General features: G+C 44.2%; 1 protein-coding gene across 4 annotated transcripts in view; it reads right to left on the reverse strand.

Moving 5' to 3' along the window:
• The window catches only part of LOC113841945 (uncharacterized), a 172229-nt gene that overhangs the window by 25077 nt on the left and 119977 nt on the right, over nt 1–27175 (reverse strand). For all 4 annotated transcript variants that reach the window (XM_072026615.1, XM_072026613.1, XM_072026612.1 and 1 more), the window contains exon 4: nt 3657–3870. In XM_072026615.1, coding sequence (XP_071882716.1) covers nt 3657–3763 — 107 coding nt within the window. In that variant the 5' untranslated portion in view covers nt 3764–3870. The remainder of the gene's footprint in view (nt 1–3656; nt 3871–27175) is intronic.

Raw genomic sequence — 27175 nt, forward strand, 5'->3', positions numbered from 1 at the left:
CCACACTAGTATTCCTGAGTACGGAAGGGGTAAGACGGTTAATATAAAAGTGCAGAGTTCATTAGTCCGTGTGTTGCTCTGAGTGGCATTTAGCCCAGCGCAGACACTTTGCACTGCTAAGTCCCACTAAAGCACAAACTGCTAAGTGCACGGATGAACCACAGATAAATGGTTGCATGTCTTAATTAGTGATGGATGAAGCTCTCAGAAGATTCTGTGGTTTAATTAGAATAAGCATTCAAAAAGTTCAAATGCTAATCCAAGCCTCTTTAGTTTATAATGATGGAAGTCACTCTCCAGAGCAGCTTACTCATTCCATTTTTAATATATCCTGACTGCAGTTGGGTTTGAACCGCTGCACAAACAGCAGCTGTCACGAAAAGTAGATCCCCTCCAACAATCCCACTTGAAATCAGTAATTGCAGATGTGCAGAAAAATCAAACGACTGAATAGCAGTCTCCAGACAGCGCTTGCCACAGTCTTATGTCCTTCTGTGACACTTCACTTTTGCATGTTCTTGGCTCTAAGGCTTGGATTAATCGTGCTTAACTGTTAGAATCCCTGTTTCCTTAATGTCTCAGAAACTCAATCTCTTTTTAAAGCTATATGTCTCTTGACAGTGACTGCAGTGAAGGAGCTAGACTCCTAATTTGAGCATCTCATTTATTTGCCTGAACTTTGGAAGGATCAAGGTCCAGCTCTGTTGTGAAATGCCTGATGTTACGGTATCTCCTGACCGGTACCCTGCCCCATGGCTAGTCCATTATGGGTCATTTCAAGTCAGCTCTGCGGCACGCTGGTGCTTTATAGTGGACTGAAATGCAGGAGACTTGATTTTCTAGAAGGTTGATTTTCTAAATAGAAGTGTTCTCATACAATATCCTAGAGCCCAATTCCCCACCGCCTTACAGCTGTGTCCAAACCCATGGGACTCAGAGCAAGTCCACAGGGTGTGTAAAACCCAGTCTAGCACATCTGGAAGTGCCAGGCTCCCAGTCTGCATAATTTAAAAGCAATGGAGGATTGGGCCAGCAGTTACAATTGTACTTATATAATGTCTGCATAAGCAAATATTGGACTTGTTACGCATATGCAAAGAGTTGCCCAGCCAGCACATAAATGGAGAAGGTATGTATTTCCTTTGCACACCACATGCCAAATGTGTGCAACTCAAACACAAAAGTATCCCACCCATTGAGGCAAATACTTAAAAATAGGTATCTAAAAGTATTACACAGTAAAGCACTAAAGAACATAGTTTAATTTTCAAAATTTCTGAGCAACAAGCAATTCTTGTTTTTTGAGAATCAGACCCCTTACACACTTCCGTTTGGTTTTAGAACGTGATTTTATATACCTATTTTTTTGAGAAATACTGGCCAAATTGCTAGCTGTCAGCTGGAGTCTTTATCGGGAAATCTGTAACTGAACATTCCAGGCCAAGATGCATAGAAAACAAAAAACTGTGTAGAAACTTACACAGTATGCTGTTGGTTATACTGGAAACAGTAAAAAGAATTAAAAAAGAAAAAAAAAAGTGCTATTAGAAAGCTCAGTTCAGGAAAAGGGAAAGAAATGTACTTTTGTGTTTGTACTGATAACAGTAGTCCTTCTTACAACATTCTGCACTTTTAAAACTTTGAATGAATAACTGTAGCTAATGAATAATTGTACCTTTAAATAAAATCTTAATTGCAAAACAAAAGAATAATAAAGAAAAGTGAATACTTTTTTTTTTTTTTTCAAAGCTTAGAAAAGTTTAGGTCAGAGTTTTGGGTGAAGGTTTGGTTGCTGCTTTTCCCCCTTTTATCTGAAACAGCTTACTCAGACCTAATCTTCATCATCTAAACCACATGATTAACACACAAAATAACTTTGGAGCAAGCCAGGTCCAAGCAGGAAGCTGCAAGTACTATCATGTCTTCGTGATATTAGCCAGCAAAATAACTGTGGTTTCTTCAGCTTTTTTTTTGTTATTATTATTATTTTTAATTCTCTACATTTATGTTTTCCTTGAAAGGTGTGTGTGTGTGTGTGTATGTGTGTGTGTGTGTTTTCCTTTCTTCTTTGTGGTGGAAACTTTCAGATTTCCAATCTCATTCCCAAAGGGAATGTTTATTCTCCTAGACAATGCCCACAAGACCGGGGCAGGCCTGGACCCTTACACGAAATAGCTAAGAACATCTCTGACTTTGCTTGTGTTTGTCAGTCAAAAGCACTGTTCAGCCAGATAGCACCACTCCCCTCTGGTCAAATTTAAAAGAAAGTAGTTATGACTGTACCATACAAGGGGACTGGTCCTGCTGGTGTGTATGAGGCTTGTTCAGAACATTCCATTTGATTTGGCTGGCCTGAGAAAATGGAGGCTCCTTTACTTCTTTCAGGATCCCAACGGGTTTTAGGTGGGAACTATGTACTAAGCTGCTCAGATCACAGCAGTTCTGGGCATGTCTAGACATAAAATTGCTGGTACTGGAAGAAATGTTATCCTGAGCAGGGAGGAACCTACCGAGTTGTAGGTGCTTAAGTCTTCTTTTGCATCTGGCCCTAACTTGCAAGAGAGGAAGAGCCAAATGCTCAAAGGCAGCTTCCATTTTACAGCTTTAAATTATGCAAAAAAATACAGTCTTGATAATTTTGCACCTGCATTTGTATTGGAGGTGAGGGAGAGCCTGACCAGGCAGGGACAGGCTCTAATTCTCTGCCCTTTCTCTGCGCTGTGAATTCAGACAGGCCTTATCCCAGCAGAAATCACAGTCCCCATGTGTGTCGTGTCGTACACTCCTATGCTAAGCTCCGCGGTTGGTACGCTGGATGCTTGTTGGGCAACGGCATGGAGAAGGCTGGTTTCCTTGGAACATTTTCTGTTCATTGTAATGTCCCTTCCCAGCATTTCACAAACCACCACAAAGGCAACGACAAAATAGGGGAGGAAAACCTTCTTAAAATTAATTGTGTGTCTCTTCCCTCGCTATCCTAACAGCCTTGGCAGGCTCATAGGAGCCAGGCAGAGCTGGTCTCTACTGGATGTTGCTCTTTGCACAATTTTATGATAATCTGGGGGAGTTTGTGTGATCAAATGGTGAAAGCACAAGGAGGGAAGTGAGGACTCTGAGACTGCTTTCCTGGTTCCGCCACCAAGATCCCATTTCTCTTGGGATGGCATACATAAACTCTCCTGGTTGTTCCATTGGCATGAACCTGGCTTTATGTATGTGCTATTTCTGCTATTTCTAGGACTATCTGAGGTTCAAATCAAAACAATGGCAAAATGTTCCAATTTATCTGCAAAACGAATTACAAACCTAACTATGACCTCTCTGTTCTGATTCAGAGCCTATTAAAGACAGTGCAAAGACATCTACTGACTCCAGTGTACTTTGGATTACTGTGTAGGCTCTTGATCAGATGGAAAAGAGACAGAAGGACACCAGAACTCAAGTAAGGGATGGGAGAACTATGATATATATTACTGGGAAGTAAAAATACCCTCAAGGGATGCTGGAAGCAAGACTTCTGCCAAGGCTTGGCTAGAATACACAAGTTTAGAGACCCAGCTATTGCAGCTTCTTGGCTCATCCTAGAAAGAAAACAGCTTCCTGTCTTAACCTCTTAATGTGAGCTCTATATTTGTAATTTACAGTGCATTTCATACCTGAAAGAACAACTCCGTTCTGTTCTCATGGTAAAATTCCTAATGATTCCACTGTGAGCATAGCATAGCTCACATCTTCTTATTTGCTGCTGTTGGGTCTTTTTCATGTCCTCGCACCCTGTGATGGCTGCAGGTATTCTCTGCTCTTACACTCATTTTTAGTCTCTGTTTCTTTGACACAGGTAACAGTTGTAAACTCCAAAGATCACTGTTTCTGTAGCAACAAAGAGAGAAAAAGAGGAAATTAATTCAGTCTTCTGCATTCATTCAAAACATCTGCTTATAATGACGAGGTGTTTTCTCCTTGCTTTTCATCATATGCCCCACAAGTTCAGCTGTTCTCAGACGGGACTACTGGAGGAGAACAGAGCAGCTGGACAGTCCCAGCAGCCACACTTGCAGAAGTACCCTGTCGAAGTAGCATGTGATCATCCCAAAATACAAATTAAAAAAGGAAGAAAAAAAATAACTAAAAATATATTACTGTTTTTGAAAATGAAATCTCATGATTTCACCATTACTATTTCAGTACTACAGTTTCAAAGCAGCATTAGCTTTGTCATCCTTCTTTAAGAATCTGTTTATCTGAGACTGGTGCTCCAAACTGCTCTCTATGCCTTTGAAAATCCTCTTTCAAATTTACAAAGTTGTTCCAAAGAAGTGGCATGCTATACATAACACCAGGAAATTTTCTCTAAGAACAGATTTTTCCTAGATTATTTCAAAGTCTTTTATTGAAATGAAAAGTGCAAAGATGAATAACTATGATCCACAAATGACCAGGTGAACCCAAGTCCATCTGCTCTCATGGTGCAAAATAAGGGAGGTGAACAAAATGAGCACTGATTATATAAGGAGATGCTTTTGGTTGTGATCAGAGATGGCTCTTTCTTCTAAAAACATATTAAATTTGATTCACTCGCAGCACTGACAAAAAAGATGTTTTGGTTCATACGGAAATGGTTTGATTCAAATATTTAATTTTGCTTTAAGGGTTTCCAAAAATATAATTAAGCACTAATCTAAAATGGAAACTTTGAATCCCAAAGCTGAAATGCTTTACTTTTTAGAAAATGCTAAAATTATATAATTTGATTTGTTTGGAATCTGAGGGTGATATAACTAAAACAATCAGTTGAAACTGGCTTTAGTTCGCAAAGCGTTTCAATTTTCCTGTATTTTAACATTTTGGCTAAGATTATCAGATGACAATTTATAGGAGGATGTTATTGTGAAGAAATAACATGCTGTCAGAATCAGCAGTTTAGTATTACCTAATACAGATCTACAATGGCGGTTTACTGGATAATTTTATTAATGATATTTACAGACCTCTCAGCTGAAAGGCAGAGTGGTTACAGTAAGGAGTAAGTCATGGTTAGCTTTTAGGATATTATTAGCTATGGCAATACTACACCTCAACAAATCTGTGAGTGCCACTTGACAGGAACACACCATGCACATTTGTAATGGCACAGAAAATAAGTACAATAATTAAAACAATGGTTCTTTTCCCTCAACGTTTTCTTTTGACCCGTGTCTTCCTCAAAATGAATCCAAGGCAGGTTAACTGACTGCTTATCCACATAACATTTAAGCAACATATTTAATACAGTTGCAGTTCATACTTTAAATTCAAACATAACATCGATCCAACAATTTTTGGCAAATAAAAGGTAGCAATGGAGTGTCAAGAATCCAAGGACACTCAAATCTAATTTAAATGGTGTTGCTCTCCAAAGCTGGCAGCAAGGAGTGCATCTTTTTAAAATGTTTCTAGTAGAAGCTGATGTTTATGATTGCTCTCAGCTTGGCAAGAAAAACACTCTTCTAAACATTTACATTTCACATTCTTTGGGACTGTTGAAAAATGTTGGCTTGCAGTTCTCCACACTGCAGAGAGCTTGTGAGGAATGTTATAGTAGAACATTAATAGCCATGTACTTTTCTTTTTCTTTGATTTACTGTGTGGCAGCTTTTATTCTAGTTGTGTTCTTAACGTTGTCTCTCCCAGTTTTAGTTTCACTCCAACAATATGAGCCTAGGTTTATTTATCTAGCTAATAAAAACAAAGTCAATTCATTTATTAATAATACTTCGTACTAATGTCCCAGTCACCATTTGGAGACTTTCCCATTTGGACATATTCACTCCATACTGTTGCAAAACCCCACAGCCGAGTCAGAGAGCCTTTTCCAGGAGATGCAGCCCGTGAAGAAGGGGCCGGCATTGTTCCGTCCGTCTGCCCAGACAATCAGGCCACGCTGTGGTTTGCCCACCACCGTGACTGCAGTGTACAGACACCAACAAGAAAAGAAATAACATAACACAGAACCCCTGCTCAGTTACTTTGGCGGCTTCAAGGTATCTCCTTGAGGAACTGTTTTCTTTGTGTGGGACATCGGTGCCCAGGCCCCAGCGCAGGGCCCTACTGAGCTCTCGCCAACTAGGCCTTGAAGCCAGCCGGCCTGGCGGCCTCTGCCTGCCCGCACACGCATTTCCCAATCTGACCCGACCTAATAGCATGAGGAAAAAAACATTAGCATTGGCTTTATTCTTCACCGAGAGCGCAGTTTTCAAAGCAGTGTTTTGAAAGTACAATTAAATCGCTGATTAGAGGTGCGTAAAGGCCATCAACGTGTTCCCCATTCCGTAAATCACATACAGATCTGCATGAGTCTTACTGGCGCAGTTCAGTGAGTCGCTGAATTAGGACAGATGCACGGGATACGATGCAGCTCTAAACACTGCCAACTCCCAGAAAGGTCACTGGAAGTTGATGGTACCTAGGAACTACAGGACTGATAAATACAAGAACATATCCACACGCACAAATTCGTGTATGCAAATAATCTCACTGCAGTGTTGCAATCAGTGGGAGTCCTCGGGTTGGACTGCTCCTGTGGGCAAGCTCACTCATGGTCTGACCATCTGCAGAATCAGCCTCGGTGGTATGTGCTGCATGCCTGTGTACTACCAGTTTAATTCAGTTTCAGTGTTGTGGAGTCTGTCAAGGTACATGTGAGCCACAATCACAGCAGCATCAAGCCAGCTGCTTCAGGTCTGAGCCATTTTGCTGTCAGCTGAAGATGTGAGGCTTGATGACGTGGCTTGGTCTATGGAACTTGGATAAATAATAAAATGTGCAGTATGCCTTACTAGTACTACTACTACTACTACTACACTACTAGTAGTAATAGAGAAGTCAAGGCAAGGGAATTTTGCAAAATGCGAATAATTACAAACTATGTGTGTGAAAGTCTTAGTTGCTGTTCATAATTAGGCAATGAAACCGACTGAAAACATATAATGTCCTTCATCAGAGGAATTTGGGAAACTTAGTTTTATTAAAGTCTCATCAAAACATGATGCCATGGCAGTACTATATGGAGCCCCCCTACTGCAGCCATAACTTCCCTTGTCCACGTCCCTGTGGTAGCCTGGCTGGAGCAGCACTGAACTCGCATGAGCTGCACCATTCTGCCTGGGCAGAAGGACACCGCTGCACAGCCAGCTGCCATTGCCTGGGAGAGCCAACCTAGCAGTGCTCCAGATGTCTACATTACACTCGCAGCAAGATGCAACGATGACCTCAGTGTGTGTCTGCTTTGAACTTTTTGCAGTAGACTGGAGCACCAAAGGCCAGATTCATAATATATCTATCTGCTTAGGCTGCTGGGAATGCAAACAGAAATTTTGGAAAATGGTGCCAAGTACCTGAATATCTATTTTCTGCTCCATTTTTTTCAGGGTACCTTAAATTTACAAGATGTAAATAATTTAAGAAGCAAAGTCCAACTTTCAAAAGTGACCAAGAGTTTGTTTACATGGGGAGGAGCTCCTGGTGCACTGAGACAGGAATTATTTTGCCACATACATTGTATAATCTTCTAGCTGCTGTTACAGCAGTGCCGTTCCTGGTTGCTTTGGGCACACAGCAATGCACGCCTGCTCAGGCAGAGGCTGTCTCAGCACCGTGTCAGTGCCATGGCAAAAGGATTGGGCCTTACGGCTGCTGGCAGCGTGAGATCAGCAGCACGCTCCCTCCAGCAGCCGCTGGAGCTCAAAGTTAGCTGAGGGTCTATGTTGTTCAGGAAGGTCTTTTATTTGGGAGGATAAAAGCTCGGTCTTGCTGGCTTACATCACATTTGCTTGGGAATATTTGCAAACTCATGGAAACAAAAGACAATGTCTCTTGACAAATTTTTTAGTGTAATTCTGTGCAAGAATACGCTCATTGCAGAGTAAAAATGACCACACAAAGACTGACTCAAAACTAATTCCCTGTCAGCCTTTAGAAATTGGAAGTCCCATTTTAATGTTGAAGGCTCTTCAAAAAAAAACAACCAACCAACCAACCAACCAAACAAACAAACAAAAAAAAACCCAAACATGTTTTTGTTTAGCTTGTTTCTAGTGTGTACAGGCACCCAAAAGCCAAAGTCAGGGGAAGCTGGAGGTGCCCAATGCCAGTGGCCTCATTTCAAGACCAGCACCTCAAATCCAAATGAAGTTAACAGAAGCTTGAGGTGCTCAGTGACTCACCTGAAGGTAGGTATTAAAAATTAAGCATGTTATTGTTGGAGGGTTTTGGAAATTATAGCCTAAGTGACAGTGTCAGAGCATAAAGCTGAGAAGTTCCTGTTCTCATAGATGAGTCCCCCCTGAGCAACTTGTTATCAATAACTAACCTATATGCACAATGTAGCACATATAGGTCTCTATAGGAAACCACTAACACAGATCATAAGCTTAATAGAATCTGTGTATAACCAATGTTTGAATAACACTAATAACTCTGTACAAGGAAACCAAGGGAGCAGCTCAGAGTGGGTGGGAAGCAGTAGCCAGCAGGCTGGATAGGAGGAAAGGAGAAATAATAAGGCACCTCGCTCCCAGGAAGGGCCAGCAGGTGTATTTATAGAGGTCACACACCTTCTGGTCAATTAGGTCTAAACCCAGAGGAACCACTGGTAAAATATCCATTGCTGCTGGCTTTGGTAAAAGCCAATTAGAGATGCATTTGTATTATAAAACTTAATTTCTAGGGAACAAAAGTGTGGAGAACTTCAAAGAGTTGCTCCAAGAAGGATGGAGCATGATGTATATTCAGGACTGGGGCTAATGGATCCCAGTGCCTGAGCGTGTGGACATTCTTTGAGATTCTGGGGAGGACAGCCTAAAACACTAGCCTCTGGTTGCAAAATTTCAGCTAGAATTGGAATAATTTTCATTTTACTTGATTACTTCCTCCCAGTTTAATATCTAAATGTCTAATTTTAATTGTTACTAAATAAACTCCTGTTTTACTACGAGGCTTAGCTGATGTTGGGGATAAGGTAAATGAGCAAAGCTCCAGCATTACAATTCCATGGAGATCACAGACTGTGGGTACCCCAAAAACATGAACCTCAGCATGGTACAGGTGGGAGCACTTTCTGCTGGGCGGCAAAGAAGCAGTGAAGGAGCTGGGACTGCCAAGTGCAAGGCTAGGGAAGGCGGTCACTTCAGTAGGCACACACAGGATCCTTTCTGCGAGGCACAGACTCCCCATAGCTTCCCTAAGCCGTGGCGCTTTACAATGAGTAGACCAAAGTCATACCACGGTTTAGTGACAAAGCTGAAAAGAATCCAGATTGCCAGCTCCCTGGCCTAAATACCAAATGCAGTCCTGCCTTCTTCTCTCGGATAAAAGCATAAGGAAAAATATTCTAAAAGCTTTCAAGAAGGAGTGAGGATTGTGCTGTTAAAAGGAGGAAACATTATCAAAGGGTCAGAGAATTCCACAAAGTAGCACAACAGTTACTATTGCAAAACTCTGGGGGATCTCTTCTGTGGTATAGAGTTATTCAGCAACTCAGACTCACGGCAGTATTTCTTCGTCCTCCACAGTCATAAATTCTTTTGCCTGTTATGGCTAAGTTCAGTAAGCTCATCTGATTTGGCTTCAGAGAGAGCCAGACCTTGCCTAAAATTTAACGTTTTTATTGTCCTTGCCGTAGATCATTTATGCTGTGTTTATCAGGTTCATTTCTTTCTTCATTAGAAGTTAATCGCAGTGCCATTAGCACTGCTTTAATGTCATGAGAATCACACTCTGTAGGGTGCATCCTATGACTGCCTCAAAAATCTCTCCCTGTGGATATTTTGTCTCTGAAATAGTCTGGTTCCAACTATTCATCTTTGCCAAGAAGAACAATGTTACCAATTATTCCTACAGTGGAAAATAAATCAGAACAATCATTTGTTTTCTTGCAGTTGGTTGTACATATCCTTCACCAGGAGAAATTCAGCTGCGAGTTAGAAAAATTTCCTTTCAGCTTCCCAGCCTCTTCAGTCTGTGCAGGATTCACAGTATGGCTATGCATCCGATGAGTTATTTTACCTGGGAGGTAGGAATTGTTCCAAGTTCATACCTGCTCAAGATGTAATTCAGTTTTATGCAGGAGACTGGCATAAAGCCTATCTGTCAAAAATCTCCAGCACAGAAGAGCTAACAGTGACCTAGTAAAAGAAATCAAGAATTTGAAGGTGGTTTTGCAGAGAGAAAAGATCTGTCATTAGCGAAAAGAAATGAGGTGAAATTACTGAAAGAGCATTTCTGATCATGCAATCAAGGAAACGTGGAACAAAACTTCAGGGCACAGTGGGATCTGGGAGTGCTACCTTAGGGAGAAGGCACCACAGATACTTCCTCAGATAAGGGCATATCAAAACTCAGTGCCTGATCTCAGAAACCCAAACATTCATATTAAAAATACAGTCAGTTCATATTCATGGATTGGGACATGAGTAGCTTTAGGACTTGGCTCTCATTTATTGCTTAAGCATGCAATTCATAAGAATAATTCAGATGTGCCATCACCACAAAGTATCAGAGATCTCAGCAGATGCGTGCTGAGGTTATACAAACAGTTACCTTTCTGTGCACACAGTTCCGAAAATCTGGTCCTAAACATTTATTATTATTTTTTGCATTTATTTTTGCTTTGCAGACTAATTGCAGAGGTGTTGTCCGAGGTGCTGAGTCCTCCTCGGGTCATTGTGGAGCCACAGCTGGAGGTGCTCCATGGCACTGAAAATAACATCCCTGTCTTAATCATCAACAAAGGCTTAGCACCAAGATTTTGCAGCTGGCATCCAATGAGCTCTGAGATAGCACTTGGAGTCCTAAGCAACCAGTAATACCTGTTTTTCTACAAAATTAATAAATGCAAGTGTTAACTGTTCTAAATTCACTTAAGAAACAATTCACCCGGAAAGATTTGTGGTTTTCATTAAAACAGAGAACATAAATAGAAGAGGAAATGGAAGGCCTGATGCTTGGCGTCCATTAAACCCCACAATTTGGCCAAGCTTTTGCAGGGCTCTCTGAGTATGCAATAAGGCAGTCAGCACACTGTCCTTGTAGCCTTTCAATCATTATAAAACACATTTAAGTACTTTCTAAGTGTGCAGCACGTTAGTGATTCATGAAGCAACTGCAGCCTACCAGCTGGATCCCACACTGAACAAGGCAGAGCAGAGCAGATAAGCAGTGCTGGGCTGCAAGGTGGGCATGAAGAGCAAAGGAAGCAACTCTGTTCTCAGCTAAGGCATTGACTTCAGTGTAACAAACCATGTTTTGCACTGAGTCTTGGTATTATTGCTGTTGTCTTATCCCAAATACAATAGCTGTCTGTCCTGTTCTAGGTAGATCAGACCCCAAGCAGGACTGTTGTCTGACTGCTCACTGCTGAACAATCCATTGCTCCTTCTGAAGTCCTGGCTGTAGGAGACAAAGGTGGATTCCCCTGGAAATTTGCCCAGATCTAAATGTGAGTATGGAAAAGTGTGTCACTGCCTGTACTCGGGTTTGTGTTTAAACTCTCCCTTCTGTGCAGCTGCAAGATTTTTCACATTGAAACTGATGTGAGATTATTACATTAAAAGGATCTATTAAATGCCTTGGCATCATCTGGATACTGAATTATGGACTGACAAGTCTCAGAGGCTGAAAAGCCTGGAAAATCATGCACTTGACTCCAAAAAAATAAAGGAAATCCAGAAAGGACCAATAAGGGGAATGCAACTATTATGGTGTATAATACCTAGCAAAAGTAACTCAGGGGGTAGATTGCATTCTGAACCTGGACCACGAGTAAGATTTCTCCAGACCTCTCTGGTGGCCAAGACATGTCACCCTCTCCATCCCTCACCAGTCTGTTGGGAAGCAGTTCCCTCAGGGAGGCCACCACCTGCTGCCCGCCGAGGCTGGCAGAGTCGAAGCGATGACACCGCTTTGAGCTGCTGTGGGACTGCAGGAAGCATCACCCAGCTGACCTCCATAAAAACTAATCGAGCGGCCCTGCTCTAAGCAGCGTGCGTCTTCCTGGAGCTGTGCATTGGGAAGGACTCCCTGAGTCACCCTCCTCCTTTGCATATCCCTTTGCATCTGAGCATTAACAGTCAGAAGTCATTGGAGCCAGCTAGAAAAGCCTCATGTTTGTGCTCTCCCATGCAAATATCTCTTCTCCCTATATATTAGTTACTGTGTGTGGGTTTTCTCTCTCACTCTCTCTTGCCATGTGTGTGGGAGTTGATGGCATCAGCTTTATGAAATCTCAACACATGCCAAGAACAGCTGGAGAAGTTGAAACAAGTTCTGGGTGAGGTGAGTTTCATGGGCTGGGCAGGGACTGAAATTAGCAAAGGTGCTGTGGCTGCTTGCCATCCGGGGAGCATCACATGGAGCATGTGGGCTCTGCCTGCTCCACGAGCAGATTCCCCGTGGAAAAAAGGATTTGATTTGATTTAGATAATGAAGATGGCAGAGATAGTTGAATTAGAAGAATTTGTTCACCAGGACAGACCATCTCTGCAGCTCTTCCGTGCCTGGTTCATTATGTAAATATAACAATTTCATCATGAGTCTGAGGTAATTAATATCTTTAGCCAGCATGTAGCACTCTTCATCTTCAGAATGCTTTACTAACATTAATAATTAATCACCACAGCACTCTGGGAAGGTTATCACCTCAATCAATGGGTAAACTGAGGCACGGGGTATCACAGCCTGCCAGTGGCAGTACTCTTTACTTCTTGTGTCCCTGCCTGGTGTTCTGTGTGTTACAGAACGTGGCCAGGCTGTCTGATAAGCTTTATGATAAGAAGGAACGAGCCAAAAGGGCACTCCAGAATGGATGAAAGAAAGCTCCCTGCACAGAGCAGAGCTTGTTCATTGCTGGCTGCTCCCATGAGGTCTCCGTGTCCCCAAAGCCAAGACCAAGTCCTCCCCTCAACACCTACAAGATATTTCTGTTCATCTCTTTTCATGTTCTCTTCAGCAGCCCAACATTATTCCTGGCATAATAGATAAGGTCTGCTTAGCTATGACTCAGGTATTTACATCTTCTTTTCTAGACAATTTTTGAATATAAAGAGCCAATGAAATGTCTGATGAATTTCAGTGTTATAAATCAGTCCACTGAATAACCAGCATTTTCTTTTGAAGCACTTTACAGATCCATCTCAGAAGAATTTGCAGGTTTTGCCTCAATCTCTTATAGAGGGACATTTGAATCTGCTTCAAAGTTTGGTCTTAAGCTGTTGATTTTCTTTAATCAAGTCTTGCTTAAGCTAGTAAACACAGCTTTTACCTTATCAGTTTCTGCCATTACTTCCATCTGGACATCTGCACCAGGTCAGACGTTATTGCTTAGGTATGTTATTCCTTGACAAACCTGGGGAGAATTGTGAAAGAAGTGACCTTCCCACCCAATTCAGAAAATGGAACTTCAGTGCATCTTACTAAGGACAGAAACACGCACAGCAACCCTGAAAGAAGAGTCTGCTTGTCTTGAAGCTTCGCAAGAAGGATCTGTCAAATGTGGCAGGCTGTCATTAAAAACAATTAAACTAATCAAAAATCCCTTTTCTCTTATTTCTGCCTAGTCAGGTGAATATTAAATACTAGATTTTCCAGGGGCACTGGGAAGAAGAGGAAATCGGCATCTGTGTTTCCATTCAAACATGTATATGAAGGAGCAAGTACAGATTTGCCTTTGTCTACCTAAAGTATGCATGTAATTAGTATGACTGCACAGGTAGTCATGGGACTTCGTACATGTCATCCACCTGCATGTCAGCGGGGCGCTTGTCTTAACAGTGACAGTGCTCGTGCAGGCAACCCTGGCATTTCAGCACACAAACATGCATTTTCCTGGTACACTGGGCTCGGGGGAGCTGCCGCCCTGCTCAGACCATTTCTGGGACCTGTCAGGACAACACTACTCATTGAACACACAGATTTTGTACCTGTGAGTGAACTGGTTGCTTGTGATGTCTCCTAGCATCACTACCACGGGCACGATCCTCTCCTCATCACTCCCAAAGCTCCTTTGTGCTTTGCAGAAGTGGAGGAGGCAAAGAAAAACCTGAGCTCCTTTGAGGTGGGAGCTTACCCCAAGGGGGAGGAGAGGGAAGCTGACCTGCAGTGCATTTACTGATCGTATTTATTTTTAAAGGCACTTAGCCATCAGTCTCAGCCTAGTGCTCTGCTTCCTGCAGGCACGCCCTGCTTGTGGCTGTGAAGGTACTCACTAAGCACTAGTAACACCCAGCATTTATATAGGGCTTTTCATCTTCAAAGCACTTCCCGAACATCGTTTAATTAATGAATCCTCACAGCCCTCTGTGAGGTATGCACAGTTATTACCCCCACATTTTACAAGTGAGGAAAACTGAGGCAGCGATTAGCTGAGGCAACACTGTGGGAATTGGGATTAGAGCTGAGGAGAGCTCAGCAGGGCCGGGACCCCCATCCCACGCTCCCATCGCTGAGCGGTCTTGCTGGGAAAGAAGAGCGGTGCCTCAGTTCTGCAGTGAACACCATCACTGAAGCCCCTCTGGTGCACCAGCAACCTCACCTCCTTCCAGGTCCATTAAGTGTGGAGAGCTAGGAAAAAATCTGTTTTCTTCTTTCAGTATCAGCTCCAGATCCCACTGCCGGACAGACAGAATAGCCGATGAAAGACACCAGGATGGAAGTTTCACAGGAGGCTTCCATCATCTACAGCACTTCCTACCAAAGACTCATTTTTAGTGCCTTCACGGTCGTTTTAAAATTGCATGAAAGGGGGACTTTCACCCAGAGATCTCGGAGGGCAAAGGCCAGTGTTGCAATCCCAAACCAGCGCGGCGCTGCGCAGACTCTCAGACCCACTCGGGCTTGGCCTGGGCTGAAGATCTGATGATTCACGACCCTCAGCCCACATCCACGAAAGTTCAGTGAGTTTCACTCACATCCTCCCCAGCGACTGCGGGATCCTCCCTCGAGAAGCCCCAGGGTATCCCGGTTCCCGGCTGACACGCGGAGGGCAGAGGCAGACTTCCTGCTCCCGATGGTAGCCGGTAGGGTGAGAGAGGGCACCGGTGCTGGGGGTTAAACCTGGATGGTTCGAGCTCGTCAGACTTGAACATCTGAGAGAACCTGCAGGGCTTGGTTCCTTTCCAGCCCTTCAGGGCTCTCACAGCCCTAATTATTATTGTTGTTGTTGTTATTATAACAAAACAGTCATATACTGCCATAAAATACAAACTAGATAATACACGTTCCTTGCCCGGAGAGCTCAGCCTTTCAGAAGGCTGGACATGTGAACTGGATCCCTCAGGAGAGACAGAGGAGGCGCAGTGCTTTCAGAGCAATTTCCCTTCTCAATTCCTTCCATGTGCGGCTGGACGCTGTGTAAGGACTCGGGACACGGCACCAAGCAGCTGAGCAGGCAGCATCAGCCACACAGCGTGCTCCTCCAGCAGTGGGACAACCCATGCTCTGCTAGGCCCCGTCTGAAGGAGTTTGGGCTGCTAGCCACACGTGCAAGCTGGTAGCCACACGTGCAAGCAGGGAATTTCGGGGTACAGGGAGGCATTGCTGGTGCCCTTCTGAAATGAGCTGTGGTTTGAAGGTGGTACCTGCTGCTTGGAAAGCAGTGCCCAGCCAGTGTCCTGGTGGGGTGGCAGCTCTTGGGGGGCCAGCAGGGAGCTGCTGGCACGCAGCCCATCAGCAACGCTGCCTGCCGGGGCCGGGCGGTGCGTGAGCACCCGCAGAAATGCAGCCGGGGCTGCTCCATCCTGCTCCTGCACGGCACGGCCATTCCCACAGGCGCTGCTTCAAACACCCCACTCAGCTAAACCGGGGTGGTGGAACTGTAAAATCGAGAGAAAATGGGAGCATGGAAATTCATCCAGTGGTGACGCCTTTGTACAGCCAACTGCTGGGGGATCTGTGGCTCGTAAATGCTCTTCTGACTGAGACCGAAGCCTTTTCATGCTTCTGAGGTCCCTTCTGTTCCCTTGTGACAGCGTTTCCCAGTCTAATCTGAAATGCTTTGAGATATTGAGCCAAGGAAGAAGTGGAAAATGTTGCAATTCCTAAGCTGTACTTTGAAATGAAATAGTAATAGTTGTAATTAATAATAATCTCTAATGAAAACAAAAAATCCCTGCTTATTCCAATATAGACACTTTAGGTAGTACTAGGGCGTCAGGCAGGCTTATTCAGCCTCTGGACAGACTCACCCACAAGGCCCAGCACCAACACGCCCTGTGTACACCTAGCATCATTTTCAACAACAACTGCACCAAAACAAAACAGAGACGAGGAGCATTTTATGTCCTTTTTGTGTCTAGGCACAAGGGAGGGATCCGTGGCCAGTTTTTACCAACTGAAGACTCTAATCCAGAAATTGTCCCTGCGACTATATTCATAACTCATAAAAACAAACAAACAAAACCAGACAAAAAATAACAACAAAAAACAATGAACAAAACAAAACCAAAATCCATTTACAATGAAGGAAGCATTACTCAGAAGTGCTGCTATTTACATTCCCTCCAGTGCTCCATGCCCCAATATTCCGCTGTTCTCTCACCATTGGGTCACAAAGACACTGAGCAGACACTGCTGCAGTTTTTGAATGCTTGATCTGACCGATCCTAGACCTGGCTTAAACCCAAGAAAACAGCATGAATTGAGGCACACCTCGGGTATTATTCAGGGATGCGATGTTCACGTTCTGATTGCTGTTATTGAACCGGAGCGATTCCCATCGCAGCACCCAGCAGGCAATGGGGACACCTCACTGAACAGCTCACGGCCCCCTCTGCCCACCCCTCAGCCCCGGCAGCCTCTTGCTGCCAGCCGTGAGAACCCCTCTGCGAGGCAGACACTGCTCTCAGTCCCTCTGCACACCCCGCTAGGAGCCAGCAGGCCGGTGAAGCGCTTGGCTTCTCCCACCTGCAGCGCACAGGGAAGGTGCTCCAGACAAAATGGCTCATTTATAGGCTGGCTCCTCCTGGGTCACGCTTCCTGCCGCAGCGAGAGCTGTCAGTCAGGCACAGCTTCGTCTTAACTCAGGCATTGACTTGAACACAATTAATTCTTGGCAGCAGAGGTAACGTGCTAGGAGCCCCATCTCTCCGGATGGTGATAAGGCTGGCTGTCAGGACAGGCTTCCCATTCACTCCTTGACTTTAGCAAGAGTTAGATCAAGCCCATACAGACTAATAAAACAAACGACACCGCTGGCATGAGCAAGTGCAGCTCCTAGCATCAATGGAGCTCTGTCTCACTACACCAACCAGGACGGTGCCCCTCTTCAGAGAGGTGGCCGGGATTTTACTATTAGTTTCCTTTACTTCGGGATATTAACTCAACCTACAGCTGTGTGAGAATAAAGGGGACAAATCTGAGGCACATGGCCTAGCCCGTGTTAGGCTGCAGTGTCAGGAAGAGCCGTGTGGCCAGGCACATGCCAGGCACACGAGCCCTGCTGCCATTCGGGTCAGCGTGCCTGGCCCAGCCTTCCCCTGCCTTCCCCTTCTTTCTGTCACCTCCCTGCCCTGCCACGTGGCGATGGCAGTCCTGTTTTATCTCACTGCACTCACAGAGCCGACTCCTGCAGCTCCAACAAAACCCTGTTAAACCTCACAGGGGTTCACAGTGATTCAGGTGATGTGCTGAGACGGCCTGGGACAGACTGTCGCAGTTCAAGTCCAACCCAGGCTATCTTCATCTTGATGGCCAGCTGGGCCATCAGTCTTGCACCACTCACGAGCCTGATGCTCACTCCCCCACTTCCCTTCCCTCGTTTTTCTGGCTATCTATTTTTCTGTTGTTACCCTTATCAAGAGAACAATGTAACCACCCTGGCGTACCAGCCCGACATACCTAGCAGATTGCAGCGTGACTCAGTACAGAACTCGTCCCCTGTTTTCACGCACAAACACACTCTATGGACGAGACGACAGTGAAAAGAGCACAGGATGCATCAGGGAGGTTGCAAAACCCCGAGGAAGACTGGCAGGTCCCCCACAGAACAGGCTCCAGTTCCCACTATTCCTTTTTTATTTGAACAAGTGTTTAGTTTGCAAAACATCTGAGACTCGCTGGGCTATGCACAGAAATGTCCTGTCTTACTAGAGCCCCTGCAGAGCTGTATTCTGTTAGCTAGACTTGGGCAGCCACCCTGAAGTTTCTTAGGGGTTCCCCGTTCACGAGGCAATGCATTTGGTGACTGGTGTTAATTACCCCACTAATGAAGCTAGGGCAAATATTTTAAAAGTGATCCACAGGCAGAAACATATTCACATTCATCATTCACTGAGGAGTATTATACACAGACACAGCTCACCCAGCTGCTAAAACTATCATATTTAAGATTGATCGCTGTATTTCACCAGAATTAGAGCTTTTAGCAGACTGCTTGGTCACAAGGACATCCCCTTCCACAGAAAAACAGGAAGAATTCTGTGGTATCATGCGATAAACAAAATCTTTACCTAAAATTTTGTCCTGCAAATGCGCTTCAAACATTTGCATCGTTTAATGGTGCCTTTTGGATATCCTGGGAGCTACAGTGGTCAGTGCATTGCACGCTGCATTGTGTAAGATGTTGCCTACTTGCAGTTTGCAGACTATTACAAATATACTTCCCAACTGACCGGAAAAAAAAAAAAATCATTGTTAGAGTCTTCCTGGTAAAAATGCTTGAGAATGCACATCGAGAAAAATGTCTTACGATTTTACTGAAAATAGTCTTGATGATGTTTATTTTTAAAATCTCTGTCTTGCTAAGATTCGCACAGGCAACAAACTCACATTCACTTTCTGAACTAATTTTGACAAGGTCAAACGCAATATGTGCTTGCAATGAAACCGTCAAGTGCTTGGCTCACAGGAAGTACCATTCTGCATGGGGCAGCCTGGCTATTTCAGCCAGTTACTTCACTTCTGCTGACATAACTGACATGAACATTCACTTACCAAAAAGGTGTTTGGATCAGTTTTTTTCCCCCTTTGGCAAAGCTGTGCAGGATTGGCTTAAAAATTTTGCTTGTTTGTTAAATTTCAAGTATGTGCAAATAAGTCATTTATCTTATTGAAGAATTCACTTATGAACTCTTACATGACCATAAAGATTCCGGGGAGACAGTTAATCCTTGAAAGAAGTCTTTATACCTAACACATACGTTATTTCAGTACACGAGCTAGGTGTATGCAATGCATCCTATTAAATAGCTCCTGTGAATAAAGAAACACCAAAGGATCTGAGGAGATCCCAGACTCATTTCTCTAAGAGCTACTTCCATAGCTCCTCCATGCTGAAATAGTATCACAAAACTGTTTTGATATTCAAACATGGGTTTATGCATTTGCTTGAACAAGTCGGACCTGCCCTCCTTTGTCTGCAATGCTGTTCAGCGGAATACCAGCCCTGCTCCCTCTTCTGTGAGCCCTTGACCCGAGGTCAGGCATGCAGAGGGCTGCCCGGGGTTTAAAGCTGAAGAATTCAGCTAGGGGTGGTGGCATCCCGGGTCTCAGTGGAATGGGCTGAGCCCTGTCCCCACACCACAAGATGATGGGGGCAAGCTTCGCATTGTGCTGTGTGACAGGCACAGGCCTCAGGCACTGCTCTGCAGCCAGGAGGATGCCATGCTTCTCGCCCTGCACGGTGCCACGGGCTCCCTCCAGCCCCTGTATCTGGAGTGGGACCAAAGGACTGGAGAGACCCTGAAGTGCTGGGTTTTGTGGTCCAGTCCAAGGCTGTGGAAAAAACTCCCCGGGAACTAACAATCCTCACAATTCTCACCATGTTCCATTCTCCTCCACTTTGATGTCGCTGCCTCGTACACCAATGTTATTATGTATTGCATGTGTATTAAAAACAAACCCGAAAACAAGACCCTGCTGCACGCAGCTTTCCCTATTAGAAGGGAGTGAGAACAAATCCCTACAAGGCACACTAGTCACACTGCTTAGGCAATTAACTCTCCGATAGCTAGGGTACATCCATTAGTTCAGCTAGAAATGAGCAGGAGAGATAAGCATGTTGTATTTTCTGTTCTGCAGCATTATCTCCAGCAAAGTCACTGCCAGGAACACAGACTTGGCCTAACAGACTAAAGTCTTCACACGTCTATTACCCTTCCACAGACAAAGCAATGTTTAAATGCAGTTTTCCAGTATTATAGAATATATATGTCCAAGAACGTATTCTAAACTAGTATCTATAAAGTGTTTTGTCGAGGGCTTGGTACAGCCAGCAGTAATTGTCTCCCTGAGCTGAGCTCAAGGTGCTGGGACAGCTGTACTCGAGCTTCCCTCTGCTGAGGGACATCCCCCTGTACCACTCTATCTGCATTGCTGAGCTTTTATCATCTCATTAAGAAGTGAGTTGTGGAGTAGCACAAGGAACTGGCGTGCTGAGATCTCATGTACCGTGCCTGCCCCTGGAAATTACCAGGTGCATGTTCATAAAGAGCTGGTGCAGCAGAGCAGCCCAGCGTGGTCTTGCTTTTGCCACTGAATTGCTCCGAGATCTTGTTCATCTTTCAGTATCTCCTTGGTCCTTCTCTCTGGGGAATAACACTTATCTGCTCCACTGAAGCACTGAGGTCTGTAACAATAACTATGAACTGTTTGATAATAGATGCTACTGAAAGACAAAGGTGTATTATTGCAAAATTTTGTGGGTTGGCAACTTAGCTAGTGGCACTGTATTGCATCCAGGGCCCATTTGGCTCCTCGCAATGATATGAGAGTGGGGGGAGAGGAAATCAGGTCAGAGTTTTTGGCAGACCTGTTCAAGGTAAGCATAATCCAGCTGATTCATTATGTGCTGCAATCCTTGCTGGCAAAGGCTCCGAAGCGAGGTAGCCTCCAGCCCTATTGCAACTCATCCTCTGTGTGTGGGTGTTGATGCTGCACATTAGGGAAGGGTGTCGCTGGTGGATAAACTTAAGGGGGTGAAGCTGGATAAAGGGTGCGAGGGACTTCACACAAGTGTGCAATATCAGCCCAGTGCTCCCTGCTGAGCCGTCCACTCGAAAAACATTCCCACCTCCCACAGGACGAGGAGGAAAACTTTGAGAGGACCCTTGTGATGATTAACGCAATCTCTGTTCCATGAATCACTGGCATTGGGATGTCCTTGTGGCATAATCAGAGCGCGGGTTATTATACTCATTGATGATAAAACAAGTAAATCTTAATGAGTTGTGGGAAAGGAGACAATAGGGCCCTCTGCCAGGTCTCATTTACCTTGACAACACGCCTACAGCCCAAGTACAAAGATCGCTATTGTTTATCCTTGGTATTTGTGAAGGGGCCAGACAGTTCTTCTCATTTCACCCGATCTGATGGTACTCCCTTTATCTCTGCCTTAGCATTTCTAAGGTGCCTATCGCTGCGGTATCTAAGCATCTCAGCTTTAGTCCAAGGTTAGATTTATGGTAAATAAACCACTTGGACAGCCTTTGAAGGAGAGAACCTGATATATAGTCAAATATTGTTAAATCATTCCATTTACATAGTACCTCTTCTTTGGCTAAAAGGACAAGCAAAGCCACCTCGTTGTTTATATGGTAAACAAATGCACCGTGTATGATTCAGGCACTCAGTAACTGGGTCTGTTACTTTACTAGTACAGCTAAGTCAATCTACCATGCCAGCAACATGCCCAACATGAACTCAGCTTCTGTCCCAGCTGGACTGTATTTGTACTGGGGACGCCTGGCAGCACAGATGTCTTTGTCACAGTTACAACTCCTCACACTCTTTAGCAAATAGACCTACAGCATTAGAATTATAGAGTATGAACACAGAGGTGAGAAAAATGGACCTGTTCCTCCCAGCAATCTGTCCCCTGTGGGTACTAGTCAGAGCTACTGACCTTGTTGTAGCTGCTGCTACTGGCTCTTCGTGCAAAGCCAAAAACCTGCTGAGAAGGACCCAGGAAAGCTTTCACCTGGTGCTTGCTTTATCTACAGCTTTGTCATCTGCAGCTGCTTGGGAATTTTCAATGAAAAGGAGTTTTGAACAGAAGAGAGATCTCTATCAGGCTACAGTTTTGTATATATTAGGAAAGTGTTTGTTAAGAAAGCCTCGACAGATCCCAACTGGATTAGGAAGAGCAGCGTGTGAATAGCCTGCGTTCCTGCAGCCAGGCACTTGCTAGGGCTAGGGGAGAGCTGGGACCAGCACCTGGCACCTCCTTATCCTAAACGGCTGCCAGAACCACCGGGCTGCCACTTACACTGGCACCAGCGTCGACTCTGGGTTCTGTGCAAAAAGCATAAAAAGATGTTTGTTCAAACTAAGTTTGAACACAGCAGCGCTCTGGAAAGCCCGAGAAGTTTGTTAGGATGACAAAAGACTTCCCATTCAAACCTGGGAATACGTGCGGATTTCACACAAGAAACAAAATACAGACCTTGACATTTGGGTCCCAGAGGGAATTCCTCGGGACAGCAACAGGAGAAAAACATCCTTCTGCTTGTGCTACCACTAAATCAAACCAGTGTCTGATTTATAATGCTGAGCAGGGAGAACATTTAAGAAGTGTCTTTTTTTTCCCCTACAAATTCCTGGCCAGAGGCCGTGCAGCTAAGGTAAGGGTTGCCCACTGTGTGCCTCTTTTAAACAACTTGTTCTGTTCTCATGTTCTCACCCTGTTGGCTTCCTCTGCTTCCTGACTCATCACGCAGAGCAGCAAATGACAAACCTTCCCCCTGGGACAGGGACGGTGTCACCTCCACGGCACACTGTGTCTGCCGGGTTTGGGCCCTGAGTCTCGCACTGCCCCCCTACAGCGACCTGAGGCGATCTGATGTGAGGGTTCTGCATTTCTGGGGTACAGAGACAAGGGGCTAACGCAGAAGAATGACGAAGGATGGTGTTAGCAATATGACCCTGGCCATAATTACATAGAAAAGGTCTCAGCAGGGTATATATGATCGTGCTCTGGTAGAGACGGTTGCATAATCAACCAGATGCTCTTCCACCACATGGGAACTGAGGTCTAACGAGGGAGGGGGGCTACGGCCTTGTAATTTCCTTCCTCTTTCCCTTAAGAAGTCCATCACTAGGCCTGGCTGCCTAAGATCATTTCACAGATGGGAAGACTTGCTTCCCACCATATCCCCGTGCGAAGAATCATTTCAATCGTTCTTTTCACAAATCAAAGATAATTACTTACTGAGAGAAGATGCCCAAGAAGTAACAGCTTAACAATAGAAGATCTTAGTGAAAGGAAGAAGGCCAACGTAGAGACAAATGCATACTGCTCCTGTTTGCCCAATTCTATAGAAGCGATATCTTGATTTCTCTTTTCACTTGCACTGACGTAAATCAAGCAGTTCAGCTAAGGTTACTTGTCTACAAAGCTTCCCTATGTGACAGGAGAATCGGATCCCTTGCATAAGCCAGAAAAATAATTTCAGTGATCTCCCATGGAGCAAAATAACTTTCTGGCTCTCCTCTAGCTCCTTCCAGCCACAGCAGCAAATGAAGACACACAATTTAACCCATAGCAAACTTTCAGCCCTTTGCAAGCTTCCTTACTCACTCATTACTTACACAGCTGGCTTCCCTTTGAGATCAGTCACCAGCAGTCAGTGAGTTCACCTCGGCAATAGATGGGGAGTCAGTAACCATGAATCCTCCTCGCCTCATCTCCTTCAATATGCTGCAGGGATAAAAGCAGTTTCCACAGGAATTCCCTCCAGGTTACTGATTTGCTACGGATCTTTGGTTTGACCCACAGGGTGCAGAAAATCTGCAGCTCCATTCATAACCCGGTCTGCTCCCTGCTTGCTTGTGCCAGGGAGATTTAATAAATAGTTTTGTGGACACTCATGTTGATCTACTGTATTGCCTGCTGGACTCAAAGATCTGTATAATTTTGATTCAAGACGCAGATTCAGCTTGAAATTGAGATAAGATAGCAGTGGCTCCCATTCTTGATTATAGAATTGTGTTGGGTTACAGGAGCAGTCTCAGCTGCAGCTGGCTTTATCTGTGCATATCAGGATTAGTACAAATAGCAGTACCAGAAACACAAACATATAGACAAGGAAAACAGAACTAGGAAAATAAACTTTCTTTTGTGCCAAACTGAAACTGCAGGTGGAATTTTAAGTAGGCAGAAAGTTTACCTGAGCTGTCATTTCATCACCGAGTCTAAAATCTCTGGAAAATCCATGTTAGAGGAACGTTCGGTGATTACAGGAGTGTGGGACCTGGATTTAATTCCTAGCAGCCACCAGACTAAGGTTTACCTGGGGTCAAGGAAGCAGAGAAGTGACCACTAAAAGCCACCAAAAGTCTTGATGAATCCATGAGAAAGAGAAGAGAATGTCTGAAAATCCATCTTGTCTTCAGTGTTACTGAGACATAGGCACACACTGGTATATTGCAAAACATTTCATTCATGAAAAATAAAAGGAAAAATCTCCAGGGATGATAATGAGCTATGTAAACCTGTGGACAGACGGTATAAACAATGCAAGAGGCATTTTCCTGAGGTGAAAGCCTGAAAGAACTAATGGAATCTGTCTAGACAGGAGATACTCTGCAGTCTGCGGATCCTGCGTAGTGCAGGAATATACACTAAGTAATTATTGCCACTGCCTCACTGTGCTTGGTAAGGAAAACAGTGTCTTTACCTTCTGGAATAAAAGTAGCGTGCATTCAAATATTTTGAGGAACTCAAAAGTGATGACCTTTCCAGGAAGTTGCCACATCCTTTGAAAAATGCAGCATCTCAGAGAGACCTGCGAGGCACCGGCCATTCTGACACTCAGTTACAACTACAGGCATTTTGGGATGAGATGTGGGCTGCTTTGAAAATATGGTCTTGATTTGCAAGTGCTGAACGCTGGAAACATGTATCCAACCTGTTTTGATGTGTGGAGTATGGGTACTTACCTACACCTGTCAGCTGGGCAAGAGCTACGGATTGTTGACGAGGAGGCTTTTGGGTCAAGGGAAGAATGTCCTGACTAAGCCAAAGGAAAAGACAAACAAAGAAAAGAAGGGCCCTGGATGAAAACAAACAAACAAAAACAAGCAAACAAACACCCCCTGAGTTACTGAACCATGCAAACATCTTAAATAACACTCCCAGGCCATATACCAAAGATCAGAACAGATACAGGTCGTTTCTGCTGGTGCAGGGCACAGCCTTCAGCAGAGAACTCAAATCCTGTCACAGGTAATCAGATCACTTAGACTTGAGGTGCTGCTTGCTCCGCTGGGACAGATGAATGTATCATGAAGTTCAGAAATCTTCAGTGCTTTCCAGGGAAAAGGTTAATGTCTGACCAGGCAATGGATACTGAATTCAACTCCCACTTCTGGAGGAAGCTATGATGGAGGCATACCCTACAGAAAGGTCTGCTTGTTGCATTCACAGACTGACACTTCATTCCTGAAGTCTTCTCGTGCCAAATAAATTGACAAGGCTACGTCAAAATCCCGAGCTGAATAGCACTTGCCAATTTGTGCATGCGACTGTAGAAACATCGTGTGTAATTGCATTTGCCACCAGGGTAATTGTGCGTGCAAATTGTGCAGTAAGCTACATATGCATTTTGTACACATGGTCATGCTTTCAAATTACCAAATTACCTTTTTTTTTTTTCTTTTTTTTTTTTTTTCCTAGAATCAGGCGCTGTTTGAGCAAATGCTCAGGTAAAATAGCTAAAATTATCAAGTGTTATTTTGACTTGCTTTACTAACCAAGTCACATGTGGACCACAATACTATGCACTTCAATAGCACAAAGAAGAGACACACCACATCACTGCCATGCCATTAGGATCTGTTTGCAGTTTTTAATTTGCCTGCAGAAAGATGAATTCCTTAGACTGAAGCTAATTTGTTACACATTTGCTGGAATCTAAAGCCAATTAAACACTAATCATTGTTACTACACAGTCCTTGGCAATGAACTTGCTATTTTTGAAGATTCATTTAATCTTATATTTGGGGAAACCAATGAAAAAAAAAAGCCTTCTGACAGAGAAATCACATCTATTTCATGGGAAGCCCAAAACTATAAAGGACTGACACTCAGATACAAAGTGGCACTGGATGCTCTTGGACAGTGTAGCACAAACTCAGCAGACCAAAAAGAGGTTCAATGCTGAATTTCTCAAATAGAAAAATTCCCAGCTCCCGTAAGAAACTGGAAGACTACACAGGCTATCATTACATGGCAAACCCGGACTCTCAACATATAATATTCCATAAACCGATGCCACAAGCGTAACTACAAAGCAGCCGGGCTAAACACTGCAAACTGCGTGCACTGCTACCTGCACTGGCTCTGGATGGTACCACCACTGAAAGCAAACATCGCCAGGAAACAATACACCATGGCACCGCATCTGTGAACAGAAGATACCACTGAGTGCCCACAACAAGGCAATGTCATCCTACAAGAGCAACCAACCCCACAAAACACAGCTCTGCTGAGTACAGCACCTATTAGATGTGGCCAGGACATAATAACCAGCTACTGCGATTCACAGCACAGTGCAGATAGTATCAGAGTATTATTTCACAAATAAATACAGAGTATTGTCTGAAGGGAAAAACAGCTTTGGTAGGCACAGGGAAGTGTCTTTCTTTAAAAAAATAATATGTTGTAACATAAGATTATTAGAGATGTTAAAACAACAGGATACAGGGAATTGTCTACAACAAGAGGTGGAAATAAATTAAAGCATCTCAGGCAAACAGTTCTGTCCTTAAGATGAGTTAGGTGAATTACTGGCCTGTTTAAAATCAGGCCAGTCCCTACCCATCTGATGTCCCTACCCACCCCCTTCAGAGCTCAATCATGTCATGTAACTGCCTATGGAGTCTGGGAACTTTCCATATACATGTCCCATTTGTCACCAACTAAGTTAAGAGGCACTCCAACCAAACGTTCTCTTGCCCAGTTTCAGTGAGCTCCCAGTTGCTTTCAGCTGCTACTGGACCTCTATGTTTAAGCCAACATGAAATAATAAACTGATCATACCGATGCAGACAGAAAAGATACAGCCTTATCTTAACTTCTGAGGTACAACCGTATCCAAAGGACATGATGTTCATAGAGCAGATTAAAGAATCCTAATGTGGGTGGAATCCAAACTGACACCTTCCACTTCTGTGAAGAGTTTGATGTAAATACAGGTAAGGCTTCTACAAA

The sequence above is a fragment of the Anas platyrhynchos genome, chromosome 21, assembly GCF_047663525.1.
Source record: "Anas platyrhynchos isolate ZD024472 breed Pekin duck chromosome 21, IASCAAS_PekinDuck_T2T, whole genome shotgun sequence".
Taxonomy (NCBI): domain Eukaryota; kingdom Metazoa; phylum Chordata; class Aves; order Anseriformes; family Anatidae; genus Anas; species Anas platyrhynchos.